Genomic DNA, 24767 nt, shown 5'->3' with positions numbered 1-24767 from the left:
GGGCATTCTTGTCTCGCTCTGTGGGCTTCTTGAGCTTGAAAGCCTTCATTTCCACCCTACAAACGAGGACGATGGGGTCTGATAACCCCCCAAGACCTTTTCCAGCTCCCAGGGCCTATAACCTTCCCTAACAGTGGCTGCAAAGCCCCCAGGGCGTGCATGAAGGGTAGAGGACTCTCCCTGGGCCTCGCGCCAGGAGACGGAGGGAGGTCTCTTCCGGGCCTTGCAAGCTGCCCACTTCACTCAGTGTAGCGCAGACACAGCACAGAAACCACATTTCACTTCAGTTAGTTTTTACGATCAATTTGGCTGAGAGCGGGTCCACCGTAAAGAGAACTGAGACACAGTTACAAGGCACACAACGCATCCATTATTTTTTTCCCATAAAGTCTTTCAAACGTCGTGTTCACTGAATCTGCTTTTTGGCCTTTAACTTCCTTTCAGTCCAAGCCCCCTTTGCGTTCACACTCTCAGGTTCTGACATCATTTGTCATTGATCCAGACTTTTGTTTACATCATCTTGGCATCCTAACTTGCCCTCGCAAATGATTCTAACAGCAGTGAAACGACTTGAAGCAATTACAAAGGTAAGAGGATAAAAATGCAATAAAACCTAATTCTTGTCCCGGACTTGTTTAGGGTCCGACTGCAGCGGGAAGGTGCTTCATCTTCCGGTCAAGGAAGGATCTGACTTCAATTTTTTTTACCTTCAAAGCGTATGAATTAATTATTTGGGTTTTGATGAGAAGATACCCTCAACTTGATGAATATTTTTGCTTCTAAAGTTAAATAGTAAATACGTGTATTCACATCAGGACAGGTGTCATAATGGTTGCAAAAAGCTTTAATGTAATTTTGATTATCCCAATGCTACGAATCACTAACATGTACCGAGCATTTACCCGCTGCGACGTGCCTCACCTGTACCACCTTAGTTCTCACAGCGATCTGTGAGGGAGTGGCTGAGAATTCATTATCACCCCCATTTTACGTGTGGGAAACAAGAAAAGTTCAGAGAGCTAAAGCCATCACCGTGTCTGCTACTCCGCCCTGTAAGAGACACGTGTGACAACAATGGATGCAGACAAGGACACAGGGAGCCGCGGGGGCTTTGAAACTTATAGTGGGAAAGAACAACCATTTTTAAAACAGCTTAGCTGAGTGGCGTGGATTCGTCCTTTTCCACCTTGGGGGCTGATGGTTTCATACGCCTTAACTCTGTCCTGACCCATTAGATCCTACGAACGACTTGATTGCAACACAGTGACCTGGCGGGATGCCTCGAGGGTCTAGCTGGTTCCCACTCACCGTCCTGAGGTGACAGCCCCTGGGAGCCGGGCTTTCTCAGCGAACAGCATGTGGCATCGTATGGGCGTCTCAGCTGGAGGCGGGCATGTGAGGGATGCTCTGGGCAGACGAGAAAGCACCCACGTTCCCGAGGTGGGGAGCATCACTTGCTTTTAAAACCTTCCCAAGAGAGGGCACAGCCTAGGGCGGAATCCTCCATGCCTGTTTTTTGAGCTGTTTATCAACAACTAGGCAATGCCTGTTTTTTTCACCCTGACAAGCTCTGACCAGCCTTGCAGAGCAGAGTGGACAAGACCAAAAAGCAGGTTGCAGCTTGGAGACCTGATTACCTGAAACTGAGGCGGGGGCTCAGCAAGCCCTGTGGGCAGGGGGCCTGGCCTCCGGGGGACAGGGGTACAGACGGGAGGAGAAGCTCAGGCTGGAGGAGGGAGGCTCCAAGGGACCCCCGGGGGCTCTGACATCTCAGGTCTGCGGTGTCCACAACCACCCACTCGCCCCCCTAGGGGTGCTATGTCTGAAAGACAAACCCGGGCCTTTTCTGCTTTGCTCTTAGGGCTGTGGACCCACTGCCCAGGACGTGGTGGGCCGAGGCCGCCCAGGCAGCCCCTGAGCTAACAGCTGGCACAGGGTCAGAGGCAGAAGGAACAAAGACGCCGACTGGGGAAGGCCAGGGTTTAGAGGTTCTTTAAAGGCCTGTGACATGCTAAGTCGGAAAAGCTGAGCTTATGTGTGTGTGTGCGCGCGCGCACATGTGTGTGTGTGTGTGTGTGTGTTGTGCAGGGCTCTCCACACCACCTGCTGGGTACTCTGGGCAAACAGATACGTTCTGGGTCCAGACTTTGAGCAAGTTAGAGGACGCAGGTGCACCCGGAAAGTTCCAGCTCCAGCTGAATCCAGTCTCTCCCCCTTCTACTCCCCGTTCCCCAACTTCCCCATTTTTGCTGCTCTGATTTTTCCATCTTCGTGACTAAGGCATGAATAGGAGACATAAGAGGAAGAGCTGGCTGGCAGCAGACAACAGTGACGCCTGAGAGGTGTCGGCGGGACAGGCTGCGTTGGCTCTGCGGCTCCTGTTGACACAACTCAACCATCTGAAGACCCTGCTTCCACCGCGCTTGCCGCCCCGCCTCCTTTCTGGCTCAGGCGCTCAGCGGACGGACTGCGCAGCCTCGGGACCGCCTCCCGCCCGGCGCCACTCGCTCCTCCCGGTCTGGTCCCTTTGAGCCCTAACGCCAAGTTTTCCATCCCTGAGCAGCTATTTCAGGACCGACACTGTGCCTCCAGGCAGCGCTGGGGACAAAGCCAGCTCCGCGGTTCCTGGTCTTGCAGAAGTTCCTGTGATGGGACCACCCTGCTTCCCGGAGGAGGTCTCCGAAGGCTCACGGACACCCCCGCCCCAGCATCCAATTCAAGGCTGTCCTCCCCTCCATCACCATGCTTCCTCACAGCTGCAAGCCTCTGTCCTTGCTCACGGTCCTCCCTGAGCCTGGACGTCCCCTCTCGCCACCCTCTCCGTCTGTCCACATTCCAATCTGTCCTGCACCGCTTAGCTCAAGGCACGCCCCTCTCCCGGGTGCCCCATGATCGCCTGCCCAGGATGGTGCTCTCTGTCTCCAAGTCCTCATGGGACCTTTTCCACACTTCTGACATCCATCCCAGTACACCTGGCATCAACATAATGTACATCCACCTCCCCTATGACACTATCGGAGAGAAGGGTCCACGTCTTGGCTATGTGGGTGGCTTCTCATGGCTCCGCTGGGCAGGTGCCTTACAACCCAGGGAACCTTACATAAAAGGTGACCGTACCGTTTGTTATAACTTATTGTCCAAACCAGAACACCTCTGAGGGTGACAGGCGCGCTCCTCATAATTACAGAAGTGAGGCCAAGATTGGCTTTGGCTCCTTGGGATACACGGTCCTCTATTTATGCCAAATGAAGGCTCAATGGAGAGTTTACGAATGAAGAGGAAACACTGATGTGTAGACAGCCAGGGAATGGCGTGGGAGAGCGGAGGAGGGGCATTCACTGGAGCTGGAGCTGCTGGGGGTGGGTCCACGAAGCAGGTGGTCCCTGAGGCATGTCCGAGGAAAGGGACAGGATTCAGGGAGGTTCAGTTAGACAGAGAGAAGACAGAATGACTTCACGGAAGGACAGGATGATGGGAGCAGAGACAGAGCCATACTTGACATACTCAGAGGACGGTGAATATGGCTGAGACTGGTGGTTTATACTGGGAAGGAGTGAGCCACACGGTCGGAGAGCGGAGAAGGGAGGAACTGGGGCACCGACACCAGTCTGGGAAGGGGGTGCGCAGTTCTTATGCAGGAGGTAAGAGTTAGCACCTGAGTGTTTCTGAGCAAGAAAGAGACAAAGAAAAGGCAGAATCTGGGGGAGATGAGTCTCGTGGCTGTGTTTAGAGAGAGGTGAGGTGGAGGAGAGGGAGGCCACCCGAGACCCATGGAAACAGTCCTGATATAACCAGGGCTTAAAGGAAACATCAGTAACCAAAAAGGGGGCCAGCGGAACCTGAAAAGGAAGAGTTAACAGGACTTGTGACCCAGGGTGTCGGGGGTAGCTTTGAGGTGACCCTGCAGAGTTTATCTCTTGGGGTTATAGATGGAAACAAGGAAGTCGAGGGTCATAGAGGAGCTGGAGGGAGATGATAAATTTCCACCTCCTTGGAGCCAGGCACCCGTGGGTCATCTAGACAGAAATGTCTGGTAGAAAGCCAGAGACAAGGGCCGAAGACGTGGGAGATGTGAGGACCAGTGAGAACAATCTAGAAGGAGAGTCACCCCCGAGGGAGCCAGAGGTGAAGGATAAAAAAGGACACGATGTCTTGGGGCCAGAGGGTGGGAAGAACACCACTGATTAGAACAGGCTGGCTCTCAGGGAAATGCCTGCACCTGATGGGGAGGGAGAGAGAAGCAGAAGGGGGCCTTCTGGGGAAGCAACCGGATGAGGCAGAGTTCTGCGGGCTCAAGAGAGAAGGGGCCAATTCTGTCAAATTTTACAGAGCGGTTGAGAAGAATAAACTTTCTCAACGGAAAAACAGCTTTGGCAACTGAGATGATGATGAACAAACATCCAAGGAAACAAACGGGATACGCATTTCTCTGGCCAATGATGTTGCCCTGAGACTGACGCTCCCCACGTCCAAGCGCCCATGTCAAGAGTGTTGACATGACGTGTGTGTCTCCATCTTTAAAAGGGATAAATGGCAGACCAGCCAGAAAACCAGTTAGGTTCACCTGAAATACAAACGGTCCTAACATTAACCAACCTGTGACTTATGACCCCAATACATAATGACAGGTACTAACCTGTGATACCGTTTTTCACCCAGAAGGTAGCAATACTGGGCGTAGAAGAACGAGCTTTTCTTGATACAGATTCCATCATAGTGATACCTGGAAAATACAGGTTGTCTGAAAGATGATGTCCAACCACTGCCATGCTTCAGAGAAGACACAGGACAGGTCAGCCCATGGAGACCTGGAGTTCTCTGGGTTCCATCAGTGGCCATTTATTAGGAAAAGCCAATCAGTCTACTTGGATGTTTCTGCTTTCCTGACTTACAACTTCCCTCTAATCTCAGAGAGGCCACAGGGAAGCCTCCTGCTGCTTCTGCCGCTGACCTTCTCAGAGTGACGTGGGACGATGCCAGTGCTCCCGCTGCTGAACTGGACTTGGGTTCTCGGTCCCCCAGTAGGAAGGCGGCTCCTCCTCTGCTGAGCCCGGGAACCGCAGTGGTTCATATAGACTCACAGCAGCAGAGCAAAATTTTTTCCAATTAACTCTTGCCCCGTGTTTAGCTTGGCAAACTCTTCCATGCCTTCAACTCCTTCCTGGGTGGCAGGCTCCTTCCCTAACTTGGCTTCCATCCCTCTTACCGATTGCCTAATCTCACTGATTTCTCCTGACTTTTCTTGATTGAAAATAAACAAGGGGGTGGGGGTATAGCTCAGTGATAGAGCGTGTGCTTGGTGTGCACGAGATCCTGGGTTCAATCCCCAGTGCCCCCCATGAAGGGGGAAAAATTAAGACATAAGCAACAAATAACAATTGAGTGGCAGTTAATTATTTAGTTAATTACACATTATACATTATATATATTAATTAGTTAATAATTGAGTAACTGGATGCACCTGCTAACACTGGACTTCCCCTTTACATGAAAAATATAGCCAGGTACCTAGTCTCCTGAATATAATTCAGTACACGAATTAGATGAATGCTTTAGAAATTTTACTTCAAAGAATAATTAAGACAGTTTTATTCTTCTATATGTGTAATTACTTAACTAGTTCAACAATTAGACACTGACATGTCTAGACTGAAGTGATGAAAGAGAAAAACACATTATGACTCTTGTGTTTTAACAAAATCTCTCAAGAAAACAGAAGCTAACATTGGGCTCTGGCATCACCTGATTCACAGCAGGCACTAGGAATTCCCTTTGTTGTATGGGAACTCTTTTGTAAGAGTTGATATTTATTATTTCTTTAGTTCTGTGTGGTTTTGGTCACCCATCTTGCTATTTTTCAAAATGTTTGTTTTTAACATTGAAAATAAATGGGAGGAGGTGGGTACAGACTTTTCTTGATTGAAAATAAACAATAAGGGGTTGGGGGTATAGTTCAGTGGTAGAGTGTGTGCTTGGCATGCACGAGGTCCTGGGTTCGATCCCCAGCGCCTCCATTAAAAAAAAAATGAAAATAAAACAAAAATGATAAACCTACCTGGCACTTCCTCTCGTGCCCAGCCTTCGGGTACCAAGCTCAGGAAAAACCAAGTGCACAAGCTAGAAGAAGAAGCAGCCAGATTTAAAGCTGCAGTTTGAAAATTTACAAGTAGAACTTCCAACTTCCTCCCTTACAATGTTTCGACTGCGTTTCCTCTTTTCTGACAATTAAGAAAACGTATGTAAATGAAATTTGGAAAAATCAGACAAGTATAAAGAAGGAAACATACTCCTCGGGGGAATCCGCCACGTAAACCTCCACACAGTTCCTTCCCGTCTTTTTGCCAAAGCCTCGCGCTGTGTGGATTCTGTGGGTCTACACAGCAAACAGCTGGCCTCGCAGTTAGCACGTTTGCAGCTCTGATTTCCACTTTCTTCCCAACGCCGTGTACCGGAAACATTCCCCACCCCCCGTCATTAAAAATCCTCTGAAAACAGGGGACCCCTAATACTGGGTAGAAGCCCATCATGTGAGTGCCTCACCATTTTGCTGTTTTCCCTTTTCCAGTGGGATTGTCACCTCAGTTTTTTACTGTGCATTTGTTCCCCTAATTTTTTTTAAAACTGAAGTATAGCTCGTTTATGACATTGCATTAGTTTCGGGTGTACAGCAACGTGATTTAGTTATACATATACATACATATATACATGTTCTTTTTCAGTTTCTTTTCCATTATAGTTTATTCCAACTACATGAATATAGTTTCCTGTGCTGTACAGTAAGTCCTCGTTGTTTATCTATTTTATATATAGCAGTGTGTATCTGCCAATTCCAAACTCCTAATTTATCCCTCCTCCCACTCCTTTTCTCCTTGGTAACCATAGTTTGTTTTCTATGTTTAAAGGCTTTGTTGGCAAACGCTATTAAATACTGATTAACAGGGCTACTTCTGATTCCACTTCTCATCCACCAGTGATCTTTCTGATGTACGTTTTGTTAGAGGGCACTGATAGGGACTACGTTTATGATCAGTTACATTAAAAAGAACGAAGTCTGTCACCTGCACCCCAATGTTCATAGCAGCACTATTTACAATAGCCAAGACATGGAAACAGCCTAAATGTCCATCAACAGATGACTGGATAAAGAAGCTGTGGTATATTTATACAATGGAATACTATTCAGCCATAAAAATGACAATGTAACACCATTTGCAGCAACATGGATGTCCCTGGAGAATGTCATTCTAAGTGAAGTAAGCCAGAAAGAGAAAGAAAAATACCATATGAGATTGCTCATATGTGGAATTAAAAAAAAAAGAACATAAATACAAAACAGAAACAGACTCATAGATATAGAATACAAATTTATGGTTGCCAAGGGGGCAAGGGGTGGGAAGGGACAGCCTGGGATTTCAAAATTTGTAGGCACTGAGAGGTGCATGAAGAATAGATAAACAAGATTATACTGTATAGCACAGGGAAATATATACAAGATCTTGTGGTAGCTCACAGTGAAAAAAATGTGACAATGAATATATGTATGTTCATGTATAACTGAAAAATTGTGCTCTACACTGGAATTTGACACAACATTGTAAAATGACTATAACTTAATAAAAAGGTTAAAAACATAAAAAATAAAAAGCATAAAAAGTATATGAAATAAAAACAAAAAGCCCTAAAAAAAAAAAAAAAGAAGTCTGTTCCATTTTCCTAATTAGCAAAGGTCCATGACAAGGATGGCATCCAAGTGCATGTCTGTTGAGAGAGGAAATCCTGGACCATGGTAAAGTCACAAAAATATGGAGCAGGAAGGCAGGGTGCTCCCAGAATCCATGCACTGATTTCTGTGATTTTTCTACAGTCCTCTCTGTAATCATTCCGCCTCCACGCCTGCCGCCTTCTCTCTTTTTCTCTTAGCTTCCAAGCAGCAGGATTTGACAGCATCTTGAGACATTTCTGTCTTCTGGCTCCAGGACCTACCTCTTCCCACGGGAAGCCAGTCATGCTGGGGTGTGGAGGCACAAGGAAGGGATGGGGAGGGGGTGCGGGTGGGGGTGCCAATCTGGCACGATTAAACATCGAATGTGGGGTGTGTATAGCTCAGTGCTAGAGCGCATACTTAGCATGCACGAGGTCCTGGGTTCCATCTCCAGTACCTCCATTAAAAATAAATCAATAAAATTAAAATGAATAAACTTAATTACCTCCCCCCACCAAAAAAGAAGGAGGAGGAGGAGGAGAAGGGGGGAGGGGAAGGAGGAAGAGGAGGGGGAGGGGGAAGAGAGCAGGAGGAGGGAGGGGAGGAGGGGGAGGGAAGGGGGAGGAGGAGGAGAAGAAACACATACATTTAAAAATAAAAACGCCATCAAGGTTGTGAGGCCAAATCAAGAAGTTCCTTCAGGGAGAACCAAAATCTACAATGAAAATCGATGTAGATGACGAAATAAATGACAGGAAATGAAAGAAAAAGTCAGCGAAGTCTAAGTGCAGAATGAGGAGCCAGGAGCTCCTACTCACAACAGCAGCTTCTGACATGTTCATCTCCTCTCAAGAAAGTCACTTAAAACCTTTCCTCTTTGTCTAGTTGTAAAATAACAGGCACCTAGAAGAATCATTACAAAGTATGCAGCAGGCTCAGGTCCAACGCCCTGGCAGATCATCTGGCGTTTTGGAGGGAGAAGCCGAGAGAAACTGCCCAGCTGCCTGGCGGCCCAGTAATCTGCACGTCTTATTTGACTGAGTCACTCCAACCCCAGACTGTCCTGTGATTTCACTTTATGATCGGAAACCGCACAGTTTAAATTTAAAAACCAACTGAGATGATTCTTTCCAAAAGATGTAATAAGGAAAACAAACATACACACTTACTTAGCATACACAGCGCATACAAATCACAGGGGGTGGGGGGTAGGTAGAGCGCAGGGGTAGAGCGTATGCTTAGCATGCCCCAGGCCCTGGGTTCAAGTCCCAGTGCCTTTATTATAAATAAATCAATAAAAACCTAATTACCCCCACCCCCAAAAAAAGACTTAACAAAATTAAAAAAAAATCAATTAGAAAAACACTAATGCCCTAATAGAAACTGATCTGCTGATAACACGTGTACACACATGACATATATGACCAAAACACATGTCAAGACTCATCTTCCCTAATTACATAACAAGTGCAAATTGAAACAGTCAAATATAGTTCTTACCCAACAAATTTCCTAGGTTAAGAATATTATGGATTTGGGTAAGAATGTCAAGAACTCTTGGGACAGGTAACAATAGTCTCTGAGAAAAAATTTACCAGATACAGATGGACACCTATGTTACTTCGAGAAAAATTATAAACGTCCTAAATTTCCAATGGGGAAAATGGTTAAATGAATCCTGGAACACCCAAAAAATATTTTACAGCCATTGTACAACATGCATTTAGAAAGATTTTAATGTGAAAGTATTTACGATATTCTAAGTAAAAACGGGCATTTATGTAATTATAAAAGTTAACGGCTCTCAGATGCTATGTGCCAGCACTGCTCAATTCTCTTCACACATGTTTTCTCATTAGTTCCCTCAAAACCTCTCACAGAGGAGGTACTATTATTAACATTATGAATATTCTCATTTCACAGATGACGTACTTGAGGCACAAAAAGGCTAAACAGCTTGCCCAGGGTCATAACCTAATCAGTCCGATTCCAGGCTTAGTGCTGTTAAAACGTCTACCGTATTGCACACTGTCCACCTGCTGCCCATCCATCTCTCCATCCACCCATCCATCCACGTAGTGTTTACACAAGAGGATGGGGCGAAGACAAAACAGAGACCTGTCACCAATGTGAACTGGGGCCACGTCCCCCAGGGGAGTCACACCCTCAGGCATACAGCTGAAATTTGGCTTTAAAACCCTAGAAAGCCCTCAACTCAAATCATCCACCATGAGGTAGAGGGAGGAGGACCTGTAAGGGGATTCCTTGTTGCAAGACCACCCCGTTACCTTTGAAGGGTGTGCAGGACGGGTGGTCCGGTCACGCCGGTCCCAGCGGAAGGGGACTCAGGGGTTCACTTGAAGGGTTTATCATGAGGCCCCTGCAGTGAGGTCTGGGGAGGGCACAGGACTCCAGGCTGACGAGGGGCGGCTGGTCGGTGTCCTTGGCAGACAGGCAGAGGAAAGTGGCCAGCACATCCAGTCCGTCCAGGCCACATACGGCAGGGTAGTTTCCGTGATAAAGAGCTGACACGGGGGAGAGCCTGGACTCTGCCCAGCAAGGCCCCTGGGATGGGCGGCCTGGCTCCGGAAAGAGTTATTTGCCAAAGCAAGCGGTGCATGCTAGAATCTTCCCAAGGCTGCCCTGAAGAAGCCACCAAAGGGACCGGGAGACAAGAATCTGCCTAGTTCCCCAAAGCGTGAAGCCGTGCAGCAGAAACTTTCCAGCCACGTTCGCCTCCCCCCTCCCACAGGGGCCCAACCAACGCCCAGCGATGGAGAGGGGAAAGGGGAGGGAGGAAGCCCCACATCTCATTCTCTGCTGGCAAGAAACCTCGCGGAGGACTGGGGAAAAGATTCCACTTTAAACCCAGCTCAGTTTGGATGGGGCTGGACGCTCTAGGCATCTGATAAACTGGGATGAAAACGGGGCTTTGTTCCACCCTGGGATTTCTAGAGAGATGCTCAGATGTTCAGTCAGAATCAAGGAAGAACCACGCAGTGAGCAGGCCCCAAGGGACATGGGGAACAGAGAGGCCACGGTGGTCACTCCCCCACCCCTGCTGGCCCCACTGTGTGCCTGTGTGCACGGGCTTGGAAACGAGCCGCATGTGTGGTTGCATCCCTGGACAGTGAGGCCGTAGCCGGCATTAATTTTCTTCTTTTACACCCTTTTCTCCAACTCCCACATTTTCTATAAAGGCAGTGCGTTACTTTTACAATCACAGAAACAACAGTAAATGTGACTTTTAAAAAGGAAGTGTTACGGAAACCCCCTAATCCAGGTAAGAGGTCACGTGCGCGGGGACTGAGCTGAGCCACCACGTGCCCGGGGCTGCCCGGGAGCGCGAGAAACACCCCGCATCTGCACAGGAACTCGGTGTGGAGTCTGGACTCCGCTCCACTCCCAGGGGACGGGGGAGGAAATGAGAATTGGGGATTTCGTTGTTTCTCTTGTAAACATGCTCTGGGGTCACATCCTTTTCCCCTTCCTCTCCCTCCTCCGTTTAGTCACACAGTGGGCAGCACAGGGTCCGTTCCCAACACCAGCGCCACCCAATGGGCTCATTCTTTGGGCAAATTCCCAATAAGAACTGAGAGTCAGGACCTCAGTGTCTCGGGGATGGATTCTAAGGGAAGTCTGAAGACGGAAAATGTGAAACAAGTGCCCATTGTCACACACTGGAGGCTCTTTTGATCTCTCTGGAATACCCCTTGATGGGACTGCCCTGAGGGGAAACCACTTGTAAGAAAATGAAAAAGAGGCTTTGAAAAAGAGCCTTTGATTTCTTAAAAGAAGGAAATAGGGATCACACAGAGCCCAGACATGCCAAGCCAAAGTCACCCCACTTCCATCTGATAAGGCGGCCAGATGAGGAAAACGCCACGGTGCCGGGGTAGCCAGGACCCAGCCAAGTCCTTGAGGAAGCGTCCCAGTACGCGGGGTGACGCAACAGCAGAGCATGGGCCGAATGATAAGGCAGCGGGGGAATTCCTGGCTGGTCAGAAACCTTCCCCAGAGACACCCAGCCAGCTCCAGCCTGTGCCGAACGCCTCGCACGTGTCCAGCCTGCCTTTGATTTACTGAGTGACGGATAGCAGACATGCTAATCAAACGTGCGAGGTCAGCAGGCTGAGAAGAGTCTAGACGGTGCTCCAGGTCCATACGCAGAAGCCTGACCACAGGGAACAGCCACCCTTGGTTCCAGCAGTCACCTGCATGGTGACAACAATCCGATAACCAGGACATCAGTATTTGGTATTTGCGTGGAGCAGGTCACAGTTTGCAAAGCAGGTTTGGGAGGGCTGGCTTCACTATAATGTGTGTGAAAAAACACTTGAGGGTTTTTTTTAAACCATCACTTTTTATTTAAAAAATTTTTTTGTCTATTTTTTAAATTTTTAAATGATTTTTGTTGGGTAGGGTGGGGTAATTATGTGTATTTATTTATTTATTGAACCCAGGACTTTGTGCACACTAAACACATACTCTACCACTGAGTTATACCTTACCCCCACAACGTAAGGGTTATTTTTGTTGACTGCAAGCTTCAGATGAAATCAGCAGAGTGACATGGAAGGAGGAAAGCAACCCCCAAAATTACAAAATAAAAATAAGAGCCCCGTCCTCTGAGCACTCCTGAGACAGCGGGTCGTACTCCCTGGGGAACCAGTTACCCTCTGAGAGAAACACCCATCAATTGAGATCATAAAGAAACAAGTGGGCGGGAAAGTAAAAATTGGGGAGCCAGGAGTACTCAGTGGAGAAGGGGAGACAGGGAGGTGTAAATGATTGTTTCAAATATTTCAGCATCTGCCATATTGGAAGATTCTTCTACATATTTTATGATCATCAGAAGTGCAGCATTTTCACCAATGACTGTGTTTCAGGGACGAGGATTTTGGCTGGGGGAACGAGTCTAAAAAATGTCAGTGTTTTGGAAACCTCACTGGAAGTACAGAATGGCTGCCGGCAGGGCAGCGAGGAGCAATCACTTTGGGGAACTATCTGGCCTATCCCCAGACATCACGGTCACACCCGCCGTCAGCCAGCAAGTTCTCCAGGACAGACCCGTCCAGGAGAACATCTCCGACGTGCACAATAGGAGGGACACGCACAGACGTTCACAACTGCAAAATCTGGAAACACCCCAAATGCTCACCAGTGGGAGAGTGCATGAGTAAACCGTGAAGCAGTTCACGGCAGTCGAATGAATGTAAATAAATCTCAATGTAATAGCAAGTGGAATAAATCCCCGAAGTAGTACTCAGTGGAGAAGGGGAGACAGGGAGGTGTAAATGATTGTTTCAAATATTTCAGCAGCTGCCATATTGGAAGATTCTTCCAATATGGAAAAAATCCCCGAAGATGGCAAATAACATGATACTCCTTTTCAAAAAGTTAAGCCACAAAAATTAATAATACGCTTTTTAAAAGAAATACACGAATATGAAAAAAGTCAGAGAAAGCCAAATACGTTATGATCTCACTTGTGGAATCTAAAAACAAGAACAACAAAACCAAACAAAAACAAAAACGCCAAACTCAGCGACGCAGGGAACAGATTCGTGGTTGCCAGAGGCAGGGGGTGGCGGCAGGTGAGGGTAGGCAAGATGGGTGAGGGTGGTCAAAAGTTAAAAAAAAAAAAAGACATAAATGCACTAACGCTCTTTTCAAAAAGGCAAGATCACGATGAGGCGTTGATGACTCCCACAGTGAGGAGGGCAGGGAGACGGAATGGGGCACTGGTGACATGGCTCCCACACGGCGGCGGATTCACAGATGTTTGTCACATTGACAAAAAGAACAGATAACCAGAGGGAATCAGGGAATGATGAGAGCGTGTCAGGAACCAATTTGCTTCTATCCACTGAGGACCACTGAGAACGAGGGAGCAGGAAGGAAAAGAAGAAGGAAAGAAGGTGTGGGAAGTTGAATTAGCATCTCTGCAGCCTGGTGAGCAGGCTCCTTGTCCCTGGACCATTTCAGCCCAAGCCAGTTGGCAGCCCCAAGGGGTCCGATCTTGCAGGCTGTGAGCTGCACCAGGCCTGCGAGGAGTCAGGTGGAGTTTGAGATTTACAAATGTTAGCCACTATATATAAAAATAGATTTTAAAAAAAAGTTTCTTCTGTTATAGCACAGGGAATGATGTTCAATATCTTGTAATAAACTTTAATGAAAAAATTATGAAAATGAATATATGTATGTATATGCATGACTGGGACATGGTGCTGTACACCAGAAATTGACACATTGTAACTGACTGTACTTCAATTAAAAAAAAAAATTCTCCCTTTAACTTGTTTTGAGTAGATGCCTGTCTATTCCTAAAAACCCGACTGAAAAGAAATATGATGCAATATATGGTTGAAAGTTATTATTGTTAATTTAATAACAATTAGGTCCCTTGATTCTATTAATTCTTTCATCAACAAATCTTATTGGCTCTGGCTTCCAAATTCACCCAGAATTGGACCCCTCCTCCCAACAGCCCCTGCTAAATCCGTCTAATCCTTGCACACTTGGGCTCCTCCCACCTCCCTGAGTTGACCCCCTGGTTGTCTCTCCCTGGTCTCCCCACTCCAGCCATTGCAGCCTCCTTGTTGCTTGGGTGCTCACCTGCCTCAGGGCCTTTGCACTGGCTCTGCCTACACTGCTCATTGCTCACATATCCACATACTCACTGCCTCACCTGTTCGAAGTCTAGACTCAAATGTTACTTCTCAGGAAGGCCTTCCCTCCAATTGCAAGTCTTTCCCAAATACACACACACACCCACACACACACCCACACCCACACATATGCACACACCTCCTTTCCTCTTCCTGCTCTATACCTCTAATATACTACATACGTTATCTTATATCTGTCTCCCTTAACTATAATATAGTAAGTGGATATAATAAGTGTAGTAAAGGGAGGAACTTTTCTCTGTTCCGTTCATTGCTGTACCCTCAGCATCTGAAACAGTGCTGGCACACAGCAGCTGCTCCATAAATCTCTGTTGAATGTGGAGGGTCTCAGGCCATCCTTGTGCTAATGCGTGCTGTATATCATATGGAGCTCTCACCCTCCAGAGGAAACCTCTGAGAGCCCAGGAGTTCTGCAGGTACCACCAGATTGTGGGGAGGACCAGCTGACACTGCAAAGTTGCTCTCAGAGCTTGCGCGGTGCTGAGCTGCGGCATTTCTACACAAGGAATAATGGCCCAACCTGGCTGAGCATCTGGAGTACCTGGGGCTGCCAAGGATGCATTCTCTTAGACAGAAGCAACCCCACTCCATACCCATCCTGGCCCCTCACTATGACGTGTGGACGAAGGATGGAACGGCTTTCCAATGGAGACGAAAATGGATGCTAGCCATCTGGTTGGTTCCCAGAGGGAAGCCAATTATACCCAGTGAACCCACTAGGCCCCAGTAAATCCCAGCATTTCCTCATCATTTCACTTGCATATTTTTTTTGACTCAGAGAACACTGCATTTTGAGATTCACAGGCCTACCTTCCCGAACATGGCGGGGTTGACTTGGTTCTGAGCATCCTGCCCGTAGGTCTCCACGTACATCTCGTACATGAGGCAGCGAGGCACACTGCACCCTTCGCAGACGCAGAAATTGTCCACCAACCTGCGGGCGAGGAAGACCAGGAAGAGGAGACTGGCATCGGGTTTTCTACAGCCTGGATAAGGATCAGCGGCCGGACACAAGTGTGGGAGCCAACGAAACGAATTATATTTGATTTACCAAATGCGAAAGCCCACCCCTCAGCATCCAAAATGCACCCTTTTGTGCGCAGCCCACAGTTAAGTGCACCGACTGTGGGCCTTCACAGGATCACCGTGGTGGGTCTGCGGTGGTTGTTTTAAATATTTTTGGTGTGTGGGCATATTGAAAAGAAGCCCAAATTACTGAACTCAGTGGACACTATTTCACATAACTTTATAAAGGTTGCAGCCAAGATCTCTGTACCTGTGAAGCAGAGAATGATTTACCTGCTGAGACACAAAACATTACCTCCCCCACACTCATAGGGCCAATCCCCGCGCAGGTGGCTGCTGGGGCCAGCGCGGCTCCCAGTGTCTGAGCACCTGTGACCCGGGACAGGTGTGCACAGCGCCTCCCACCCCCTGAAGTGGTCGTCTGCATGTGTTTTAAACCCGAGTGATTTAGGGTGGGCCCCTACATTTTGATTCTTTTTTTTTATATAGTTTATTTTATTTTTTATTTTAACTTTTTAGACTTTCTTTGGTGGTGGGTAATTTGATTGACTGATTGATTGATTGATTTTACAGAGCCCAGTAGCGTTCAGATGTGACCCGCAGCACCAGGCCTCTGCTCAAGGCGGGAGCTTCAACTGCCCCAAATGCTCCTGGGCCCTAGGGCAGGTGGGGTCCCCTGGCCACAGGGGGTCTACTGTGGCCCACAGTCGGGCCCGGAGGGCACAGCCGGGTGCCTGTTCCAGCAACACGTATGGGAGTGAGTGGGGCAAGGAGTGAGGGTGGCCGGTGTCTGAAGTGGCATCCCATCACAGCCTTCCCTTAACTTGCTGGGGACAGACTGGCAGGTTTCTCCTCATCCTTTAAAAAAGCAAGCCAGCCTAATTTTTAAACACAGCATTTTTTTAGCAGGGAATTTAGCAACAACACATCTCCCTTCTTACTGAGGACATAGAGTGTATTTTCTGGGATGAGGCATGCCGAGGCCTAAAGTTCCTTTCCTTGAGAGTTGAGGGCCACACTGTTAACCCCGTCTGCTTCCCAGAAGGAGGAAAAGCCAACATACGGGGGGCGGGGGAAGTCTTGGGCCCTGTATTGGTTTCCTCAGGTAACAAATGACCATAGGCCAGGTGGCTTAAAACAACAGGAATGTATTCTGTCACAGTTCCGGAGGCTGAAAGTCCAAAATCAAGGTGTCTGTTGGGTTGATCCCTTCCAGAGGTCCTGAGGGAGCATCTCTTCCATGATTTCCTCCTTGCTTCTGGCGACTGTCAGAAACCCTGGGCTCCTGGACGCATCACTCAAGTCTGCCTCTGCCTTCACCTGCCGTCTCCTCTCCCAGGGGACTCGCCTCTTCTTACAAAGATGCCCATGATTTGATTTAGGGCCCACCCCAATCCTGGGGGATCTCCTCTTAACTGGTTACATCTGTGAAGACCCTATTTCCAAACAAGGTCACATTCTGAGATTCCAGATGGACATGTGTTTTGGGGGGTCGGGCACCGTTCAACCCAGTCTGGGTCCAAGGAGGGGATTTTCTGAAGGTCTCCCACAGCATCAGGGTGGGAACCTGGCACTCTGGATACATCACAATGCCTTAATTATAGCAGCTGTGGGGCCAATTACGTGGCTCAAGGTTGAATACGGGGTGATGTCACTGGTGGCATGGGGGAATGGCAAATTCGCACACCTAGGTGACATTTATATTTCTTTTGGTAAGATGCCACTTGCTGATATATGCAAAACCTATACCTGAAGAATCAGAAAAATGCTGGTTCACTTGGGGAGCTGCAGGGTAGTGTGACTGACATCAAGTTCAAACTCACTTTGGTTTATTCAGAGCTAGGACTGATAGAGTCACGGAACCACCGCCTTAAAAAATAAACATATAAAGTAATCAATCACTCCTGAAAAAGAACTCTCGTTTAAACTTTTGCAAGTTGTTCTTCCTTGTCACTGAAATTCATTTGCTCCGAGTCTCTTTTGTCCTATTTCAGAATGACATTGCAGAGTCTGATTGCCGTCTGGGTGGACTGGTTAAGGCCAAATACACTATTAATAATGTACCAATAAAGGTCCACGGCCCGAGTCTTTTCTCTGCACACACAGGGGAGGGGCTGCCTCCTGGTTCTGAGCCCTGTACTGCTACTTGGTGACTCTACTGCGGTTCCAAGGGATTCACCCTAGTTCTGACCACGTCCCTTTGGTCTTTCCCCTAAAGTTTGCAGCCAGATCTCAGGGACGGCCTGTGGGAGGGGCCAGCACACATCTACTGGAAGAGTGGCAGGTGGAGGGGCTCTCGTTTGTCCGTCCTGTACACTCCGGGTACCGCCACCTTTGGCTACTGTGCATCATGCCGCTCTGCACATGGGGGTAGCGGTACCTGCTCAAGTCCCTGCTCTCAGTTCTTTGGGGTGCATGCCCAGAAGGGGGAACCTCTGGATCATACAGCAATGTTCTGTTTTCAATCTGTTGAGGAATCGCCATACTATTTTCCAAGGTGGCTGCACCAGTTTACATTCCCAGCAACAGTGCACGTGGGTTCTAACTGCTTCACATCCTCACCAATATTTATTATTTTCCACCTCGCTTGTTTGATAATGGCCACCCCAGTGAGTGACAAGTGGTCTGGGCTGCATTTTTAATGCCAGTGTCAAAACCCCCTTGCAACTCAGATAGGCTGGGACCTGGGACCCTTTACTTCAGTGCTGGCACCTGGACAAATGTCTCTTTGACCAACAGAACACAGAGAAACTATAAGGGACTAAAAATAACGGCACGGATGCACAGTTGGGGCAAATTGTGAACCATAAGATACAAAAAGGCCAAAACCCAGCTGCCACTTCTGAGGTGCCCAGAGTAAAATCAGGGAACTGGTCATGACCCCTGCACACAGCACCATCAAGAGAGTGGGTGGCCCACCTAAGCCACATCCCCACCCATGGATCTGCCCTCACCCTCACCCCATTTCAGGAATCAGCTCACCCCCTCCGGGAGCGAGCAAGGGCACCTGTCACTTGTTTTCACTCCCCTCGATAAACCCATGCCTGAATTTCTCATCTGGCCTGTTAATCAATTTCTGTTATTGAACTTTGGGTAGGTAGCACAAGGATCTGTTGAGCACTGCACCTCCTAGACTGGATGCCTACAGAGTGAGTCCTCCAGGGGAAACTCTGCCCTAGTTCTGTCATTGCCCCTCCCCTCCCCAAACCTGAAGAGCATGACACTCCCCCACTACCTGGGTCAGAGGACTGCATGGATAGGAACTTGACGCACAGGACTTGAACACCATCCTAAGAGACCTAGGGCACCTGCATCCTGTCAGTTCACAAATGACCCGAGGAGAATGTCCAGGTGGTTTTTTGAATCGCTAATCATTCTTCCAAGTCTCTGGACTTCTTCATGCCCTAGAAGCTCTAACTTACTAAACAGTTGCCCAGAAGCTGACAGCGGCATCGTGCGCCCTTGCACTGATACCTGAGAGGTCCGGGTGAGTGTGAAGGAATGAGGGCCCTGCTGTGTAACACGCCACGCGATGTGTGCCCTTCAATGTTTATCCTTTTGATTTTTTTCCCTCTTACTTTCTCTTGGAGGAAAGCCGTGACCACGTAGGACTTTTTGGGTTATAATCACAAACACACCTTTCATTTTTCTAATTCACTCATACAACTTTGTCAGAGAGTCTTTCCTGAGAAATATTCCTTAAAACTTAAAAAAAAAAAAAGGTAATCAGGTATCTACTAGTTATTCATCTTACAAAACAAAGGTTTTAGGACTGGTTTCAATTATCTTCCTATTTACGAAGAGCTACAAGCCCATGAGTTCATCAGTCCCAAGGGCTAAGAGTATTTTTCTTTCCCGTTGTTTCTTCCTCTATTTAAATGGCCAGAAGCGAATTTCACAAACAATGTGGAATGCATTGTTGGAGCTAAAAACGGCTCTGCTTTAAGTGGGGGAAACATCTATTCTGGATGGAGCACAGAGAAAACATTTCCTCCCCTGGCGGACTCCGCGCGTGCTTCCACACATAGTCGTAAGCGCCCGTCCCAACAAGCCCCCCGGTGCGGGGCAGGCTGGATTGCTTCCCACGGGAAGTGGGGCCCACAGGCGACCCCCAGGTGGGAAACCCACCCTGCCCCATCGCGTGTGAGAGGGTGTGTGTCCAGTCCCATCCCAACCAGCACGAAAAGGCGCCAGTCCTGCGGGAGAACAGCTGTCCCTCAGGCCTTTTCTCAGGGCCCCAGGGCGCAGGCGGTCGCCCCCCGGCACTTGGCCCCAGGTCCCGGGGGGCGCAGCGGAGGGAGCGACGCGTCCCCTCCCTGGCCCCCCTCTCCCACCCATGGGCCCCAGCCCGACCCCGGGCCGCTCACCACTGAATGATGCCGCTGTGCAGGCTCCGGCCGCCCGCGCTCCCCGACGGGGAGGCCGGCACAACCTCGGCCATGGCTCAGACCGGTCCGCAGCACCGAGGCAGCGAGCTAGCGGGCGGCGGCGACGCACTGTCCGGCCGCCGCCGCTCCTCGGTGTTTACTTTAGAGCGGGGCGCGCGGAGCAGGGGGGCGCGGGGAGCAAGAGGAGCGCGGGACGAGGGAACTGCGGGGGACGCGGGGCACGCGGGGCACGCGGGGCACGCGGTGGGCGCCGGGAGCCCGGGGACGGGGCGGGGCCTGGGGGCGCGCGGGAAGCGCGCGGGGGCAGAGGAGGGCGGGGACTCGCGGGAAGCCCGCGGGAAGTGGGGGCACAGGGAGCTAGGGCCGGGGGCCTGCGGGGCTCTGGGGGCGCAGGACGGCGCTCAGGCCAAGCCCTGCCCCTGCTTTGAGGGTTTGGGGGCGGTGTCGCCCCTTCTGAGATCAAAAGATCCCAGGACAGAAGCACACGTGGGGGTCCTCCCACCTTCCAATCAATCAATCAATCAATCAAACAAGGAAGCATCCGGCAAAACCCAATATCCGCACATATTTCAAGTCAGGTCACCGTGTTTGATCAGCCATGGTCCTCAACCCTGGCTGCACTTTGGAATTACTTGGGCAGATTTCAAAAATGTCGCCGCCCAAACGCCACCCCCAGAGGTTCTGAGGTCCAAGAAGGCCCAATGAAGCAAGCCAGATAGGAAAGAATGACTCCACTTATATGTGGTACCCAGGACTGTCAAACTCAGAGAGACAGAAAGAATGGGGGTTCGGGGAGAGGAAAGAATGGGCAGTCCCAGAGGAGACATCGCAGGACATTCATTGCCAAGCCTCAGCCCTGAGGTTTGAGCAGGTCACTGAAGCCAACCTCAGATAGCATCTGGCTTTCCTCTGGGGAACTGTGCCTGGGATTAGCCTAGTCCTGAAGCTTGGGGAGTTTTGGGGTTTTTTTTGTTTGTTTGTTTTGTTTTGTTTTGTTTTTTTTTGGTGGTGAGGAGGATGTAGGAATGGGGTCGGCAGGTAAGTGGGAAGGACTTGCCTTTAACAAGTGATGGGGGCCACTGTTAGCTCTACCTTCTCATCCGAATTTCCTTGTTTAGGATTGGCTGCTTTAAATAGACATCCAGGAGGGGAGAGTTGACCCCACATCAGCCCCTCTCAGGCCGGGAACTGAGGGGAACTGGGTCTGGAGAGACTCCCTCATGACCTGACAAGGATGAGAGGCCAGCTCTGTGAGTGAGAAACAGGTTGGCAGCAGCGGGCCTCAGACAGCGCCAGGAGACTCCTGACGGGGAAGGTGGAAAGGCAACGTTGATGGAGGACCGGCAGGAGAGAGGAAGCTACAAAGGCAAGTGATACAGCAGGTCCTCCAAGGCAGTTCTCTCGAGGTCAGCCCTTCTCCTCTGGCTGTTTCTAGAAGAAGTGGCAGGTCCCTCAGTGCCTTGGGCGGGAGCCCTGCGAGGTCCCTTCATGGGCTTTGCTTTGGACTAAGTATTCATATCCTGGGTCCCCAGTATTGGGCATCCTTCTCTGACCTGTGGAAGCTGAGAGCATGGCTCCTTCCATCCTCAAGCTGGTCCTGCAGCAGCTGCCTGCCACCCAAGAAACTCCCCAAGATGCCCAGCTATTTCCACAGAGATTGGAAATAACCAAGAGAAGAGCTGACTGTTATTTAAGGCCAAGTTGAGGTCCTATTACATCACTGCTGATTGCATAATATTTGCATATTTCCTGAGCCCCATTCAGCACCCAGCACTGGGACAGACCCTGAAAATACAATGAGATATCGTAACCCTCTGGTGAATCCGTGGTCTCCCTGCTGTTTACTGCATCAAATGTAAGATGCTATGAAATGCAAATATCACCTCACCTTGCTCCAGAGCTGTTGAGGTCTGGCAGTTAGAGGACCAGAGTCATGAGGCCAGGGGTCAAATTCACACCCTCCCCGCGAAGGACCAGTTAATTTCATCCACAGCAGGTGACAGCTGGTGTCCCTAGTCTGACCAGCCCTCTTACAAAAGCAGACTCTGAGTAAGTTCATGCTAACACAGTAGCACTCAGATTCATTCACAGCAGCACTCAGATTTATTCACAGCTATGCCTTCCTAATGTGCTACGTGTGCAAAGGACATTTACCTCTGCCCATGACTCTCTCACTAGCACTGTGATTGGGGCTTTCATTTGGGTTGGGAATGTAGCCACATAGATTGCTGAGTAGAATTAGGTATAAAATCTATTTTCTTGTCAAAGAATGTTTTATTGCAACTGACAGAAAAAAAATTTTCACTCTGTGGTGTTCACTGATGGGAGAGCCAGACTCGTGCACGCGCGCTGTTGAACCCGAAAGCCCCAGCCTCCAACTCGGCACCTTCCCTTCAATGTCCTGTATCGTTAGAAGGGAAAAGAAATCCTGAAGTTTGTCTCAAAAGAATTCCAATTCCTTATGTTACATTTTGTGCGCACAAAGCTTTTTCTCCCTCTGCCAGAGAATGTGTCTTTTTTAGCTGAACAGTGACTTCGTTTGCCTACTCCAGGCTAACTGGTTTCCAGATTATCCAGTCAGTCTCATTTCACCTTCTGCAAGGGCACCCACTGTGCCTTATCCTCGCACAAAACCATCTCTGATCCGGGGTGCTTAATTTCACTCAATTCTCCCAATTATTCACTTTCTATGGCTGTACCAGGTGTCCCCAGGCACCAGATGTATTTTTAAATAAAGCTAATGAGTATAATGCATTCAGCTGGGGATGCAGAATGTAGTTAGTGTCTGCACGGACAGCATGATCAAGAACAGACAACTGTGTGTCCCATTTTTGCCTGGGAGAGACTCTTTAAGATCACTGGGCTCTAAACTAACAAGCCATGGAGACTTTCAGACGGTCCTGGAGCATAACAGTCTCACTGGAGAGACTCCAAATCATGATCCTATGTTACAATTTTCCTTGGTCCAGATCTGCCTTCTGAGTGTCTGGGTCACGCTCTAGTTGAAATTGGTGGGAATGGCATATTCGCAGGCATATGGGTGAGGGGGAAATCCAACTTCACATCAAGCACATCTCTGCCATTTCTTGATCTGAAATCCATGATCTGAAGCATTGTGGGGAGATCTCCTTTCTGTACAGACTGTTTTCCACTGACTCCCAGTTTTCCTTTCTCCTCTTTCGAAGAGGTCACGTGAAAGGCGTGCCACATGCGGTGTAACCAACAGAATTACCGGCAGGGAACTCAGAAAATGCATGGAATGAGAAGCAGCCTTCGTTCATCACTGAATACTTATAATTTGTAATTTGCAGAGTAACACATTTGAACTCTTTGGTTACATTAAAAAGTGGGATTTTTTTCTGGAAGTCTGCTAGAAAACCAAGCAAAAACAAAATGAAAAGTGGCTTTCTTGTTTGCAAAGGAATGGTGGGAATTAAGTAAGTCATCTTTTTAGAGCTGTCATATAACCTCAAAAGGCATTTGTCCAAATCACGTCTGTGTGCAAAATCATAAATTATCCCCGAATTCATTTAATAATATTCCAAGAGAATGGGTAAAGGCACACTAAGCAATTACTTTGGGCTTCAGTAAATACTATTTTATAGGTTTTCACGAGCGTGGAGAAATTATTTTTTAAAAGCAGTTTTCAAATGGCAGCGTTAGCTGACTCTGGCGTGACAAAGCATCTTTTCTCACAGTTCATATTATTCTTTGGTGAAAACATACTCCAACAGCTGCTTGCTCCCTGCTGTTCGGCATGGAATTATCTCTTGATCTCCTCACCATAAAAGGAATTTCACTAAAGCATCCCCAAACAAAGTAGATGTTTGACACATCTTTCTGAAGGCAGCTGAAGGCAGCTGAAGGCAGCTGAAGGACAGTCGACGCCTTTCCATTTGCTGCACGACCCCCTTCTGCTAATTAACAATTGGAATTCCCCAGCAGAGAGAGGCGAGAAGATGCTTTACAGAGAACATCTGCTGTGTGCTTTGCTGCTGAACAAAAGCAAACCCATCCCAACAGATGCCTAAAGATGGTTAAAGTCTGTTTTATGAAAAAAAAAGCATGTCTTCACCTGGACTAAAAACCGCTAACATTGGGGGGAGGGTATAGCTCAGTGGTAGAGCGCGTGCTTAGCATGCACAAGGTCCTAGGTTCAATCCTCAGTACCTCCATTTAAAAAAAAAAAAAAAGACGCTAACATTAAGACCCCAAAGAGGCCGCCCAAGATGCAGTTTGTCAAGATTATCATTCGCAAATATAATTTTCATGTGCCATCGCTGTTCCAGACACCTAGAAGCTCATCCAGTGCTGCTCACTCTACACCTACGTGCAGCTGAGTGGTCCAGGGAGCTCCACCCCCCGCCTGCCTCTGATAGTTCCCCGGCCAGACCGCTTAGCTTAGCAGGACTTCTTAGAACCTTACCCAGGAGGCGGAGGAGCTGAGAGAAGCCGGGGCAAGAGGCCACGGACCCAGGTGGGGAGAGCTGGAGAGGGCAGACGCCTGATAACCTTCTGGTCCCCAGGTGGCTCTGATGTCCGTCCCGAAGTTCAGTTCCCCTGGATCCCACAGTGTTCTCCAACAAACTACCTTTTCACTTGAGCTAATTTGAGCAGAACTTCCATGTAACAAATGGATGCTTTTCTAATCCTTGTCAAGTATCTTCTCCGGGAGGATGCTGGGAGGAGAAGTGGGAGGAGGTTCCCACACCAACATGGAGGCAACCGTTCTGAAGTGTACTTGGTGCATCGCGGCTGAGCGGATGGAGGGCTAGATCTGAGCCATCACTCAGCAAATATTTATGAAGCATCTACATGAGACATATGCATGGTCAGGGTGGTGAGACCTCAGTAAGGACACATTGTGATGGTCTGAGCCCTGTGCCCTGCCTACCTGCTTATTATTGTCCACATTTTTGTCATTCCCTGGATCTTCGGTTTACCCCAAATAACGACAGT

At 48.7% G+C, this 24767-nt stretch overlaps 1 protein-coding gene and 2 non-coding genes across 3 annotated transcripts in view; 2 read left to right on the top strand and 1 right to left on the bottom strand.

Moving 5' to 3' along the window:
* Positions 1–20059, bottom strand: part of RFX8 (RFX family member 8, lacking RFX DNA binding domain) — a 48266-nt gene extending 28207 nt beyond the window's left edge. The window contains 4 exon segments of the mRNA XM_032469479.1: positions 4637–4723; positions 6056–6117; positions 15205–15328; positions 19788–20059. Coding sequence (XP_032325370.1) covers positions 4637–4723; positions 6056–6117; positions 15205–15328; positions 19788–19861 — 347 coding nt within the window. The 5' untranslated portion in view covers positions 19862–20059.
* On the top strand, positions 5267–5338 carry TRNAT-GGU. Its single transcript has one exon. It is a non-coding gene; the product is annotated as a tRNA-Thr (tRNA).
* TRNAA-GGC lies at positions 5943–6014 on the top strand. The gene has a single exon. It is a non-coding gene; the product is annotated as a tRNA-Ala (tRNA).
* Positions 20060–24767: the final 4708 nt, after the last annotated feature.

The sequence above is a fragment of the Camelus ferus genome, chromosome 28 (assembly GCF_009834535.1).
Source record: "Camelus ferus isolate YT-003-E chromosome 28, BCGSAC_Cfer_1.0, whole genome shotgun sequence".
Taxonomy (NCBI): domain Eukaryota; kingdom Metazoa; phylum Chordata; class Mammalia; order Artiodactyla; family Camelidae; genus Camelus; species Camelus ferus.
The sequence above is the reverse complement of the archived record's forward strand: the minus strand, read 5'-3'. Positions and strand labels throughout refer to the sequence as shown.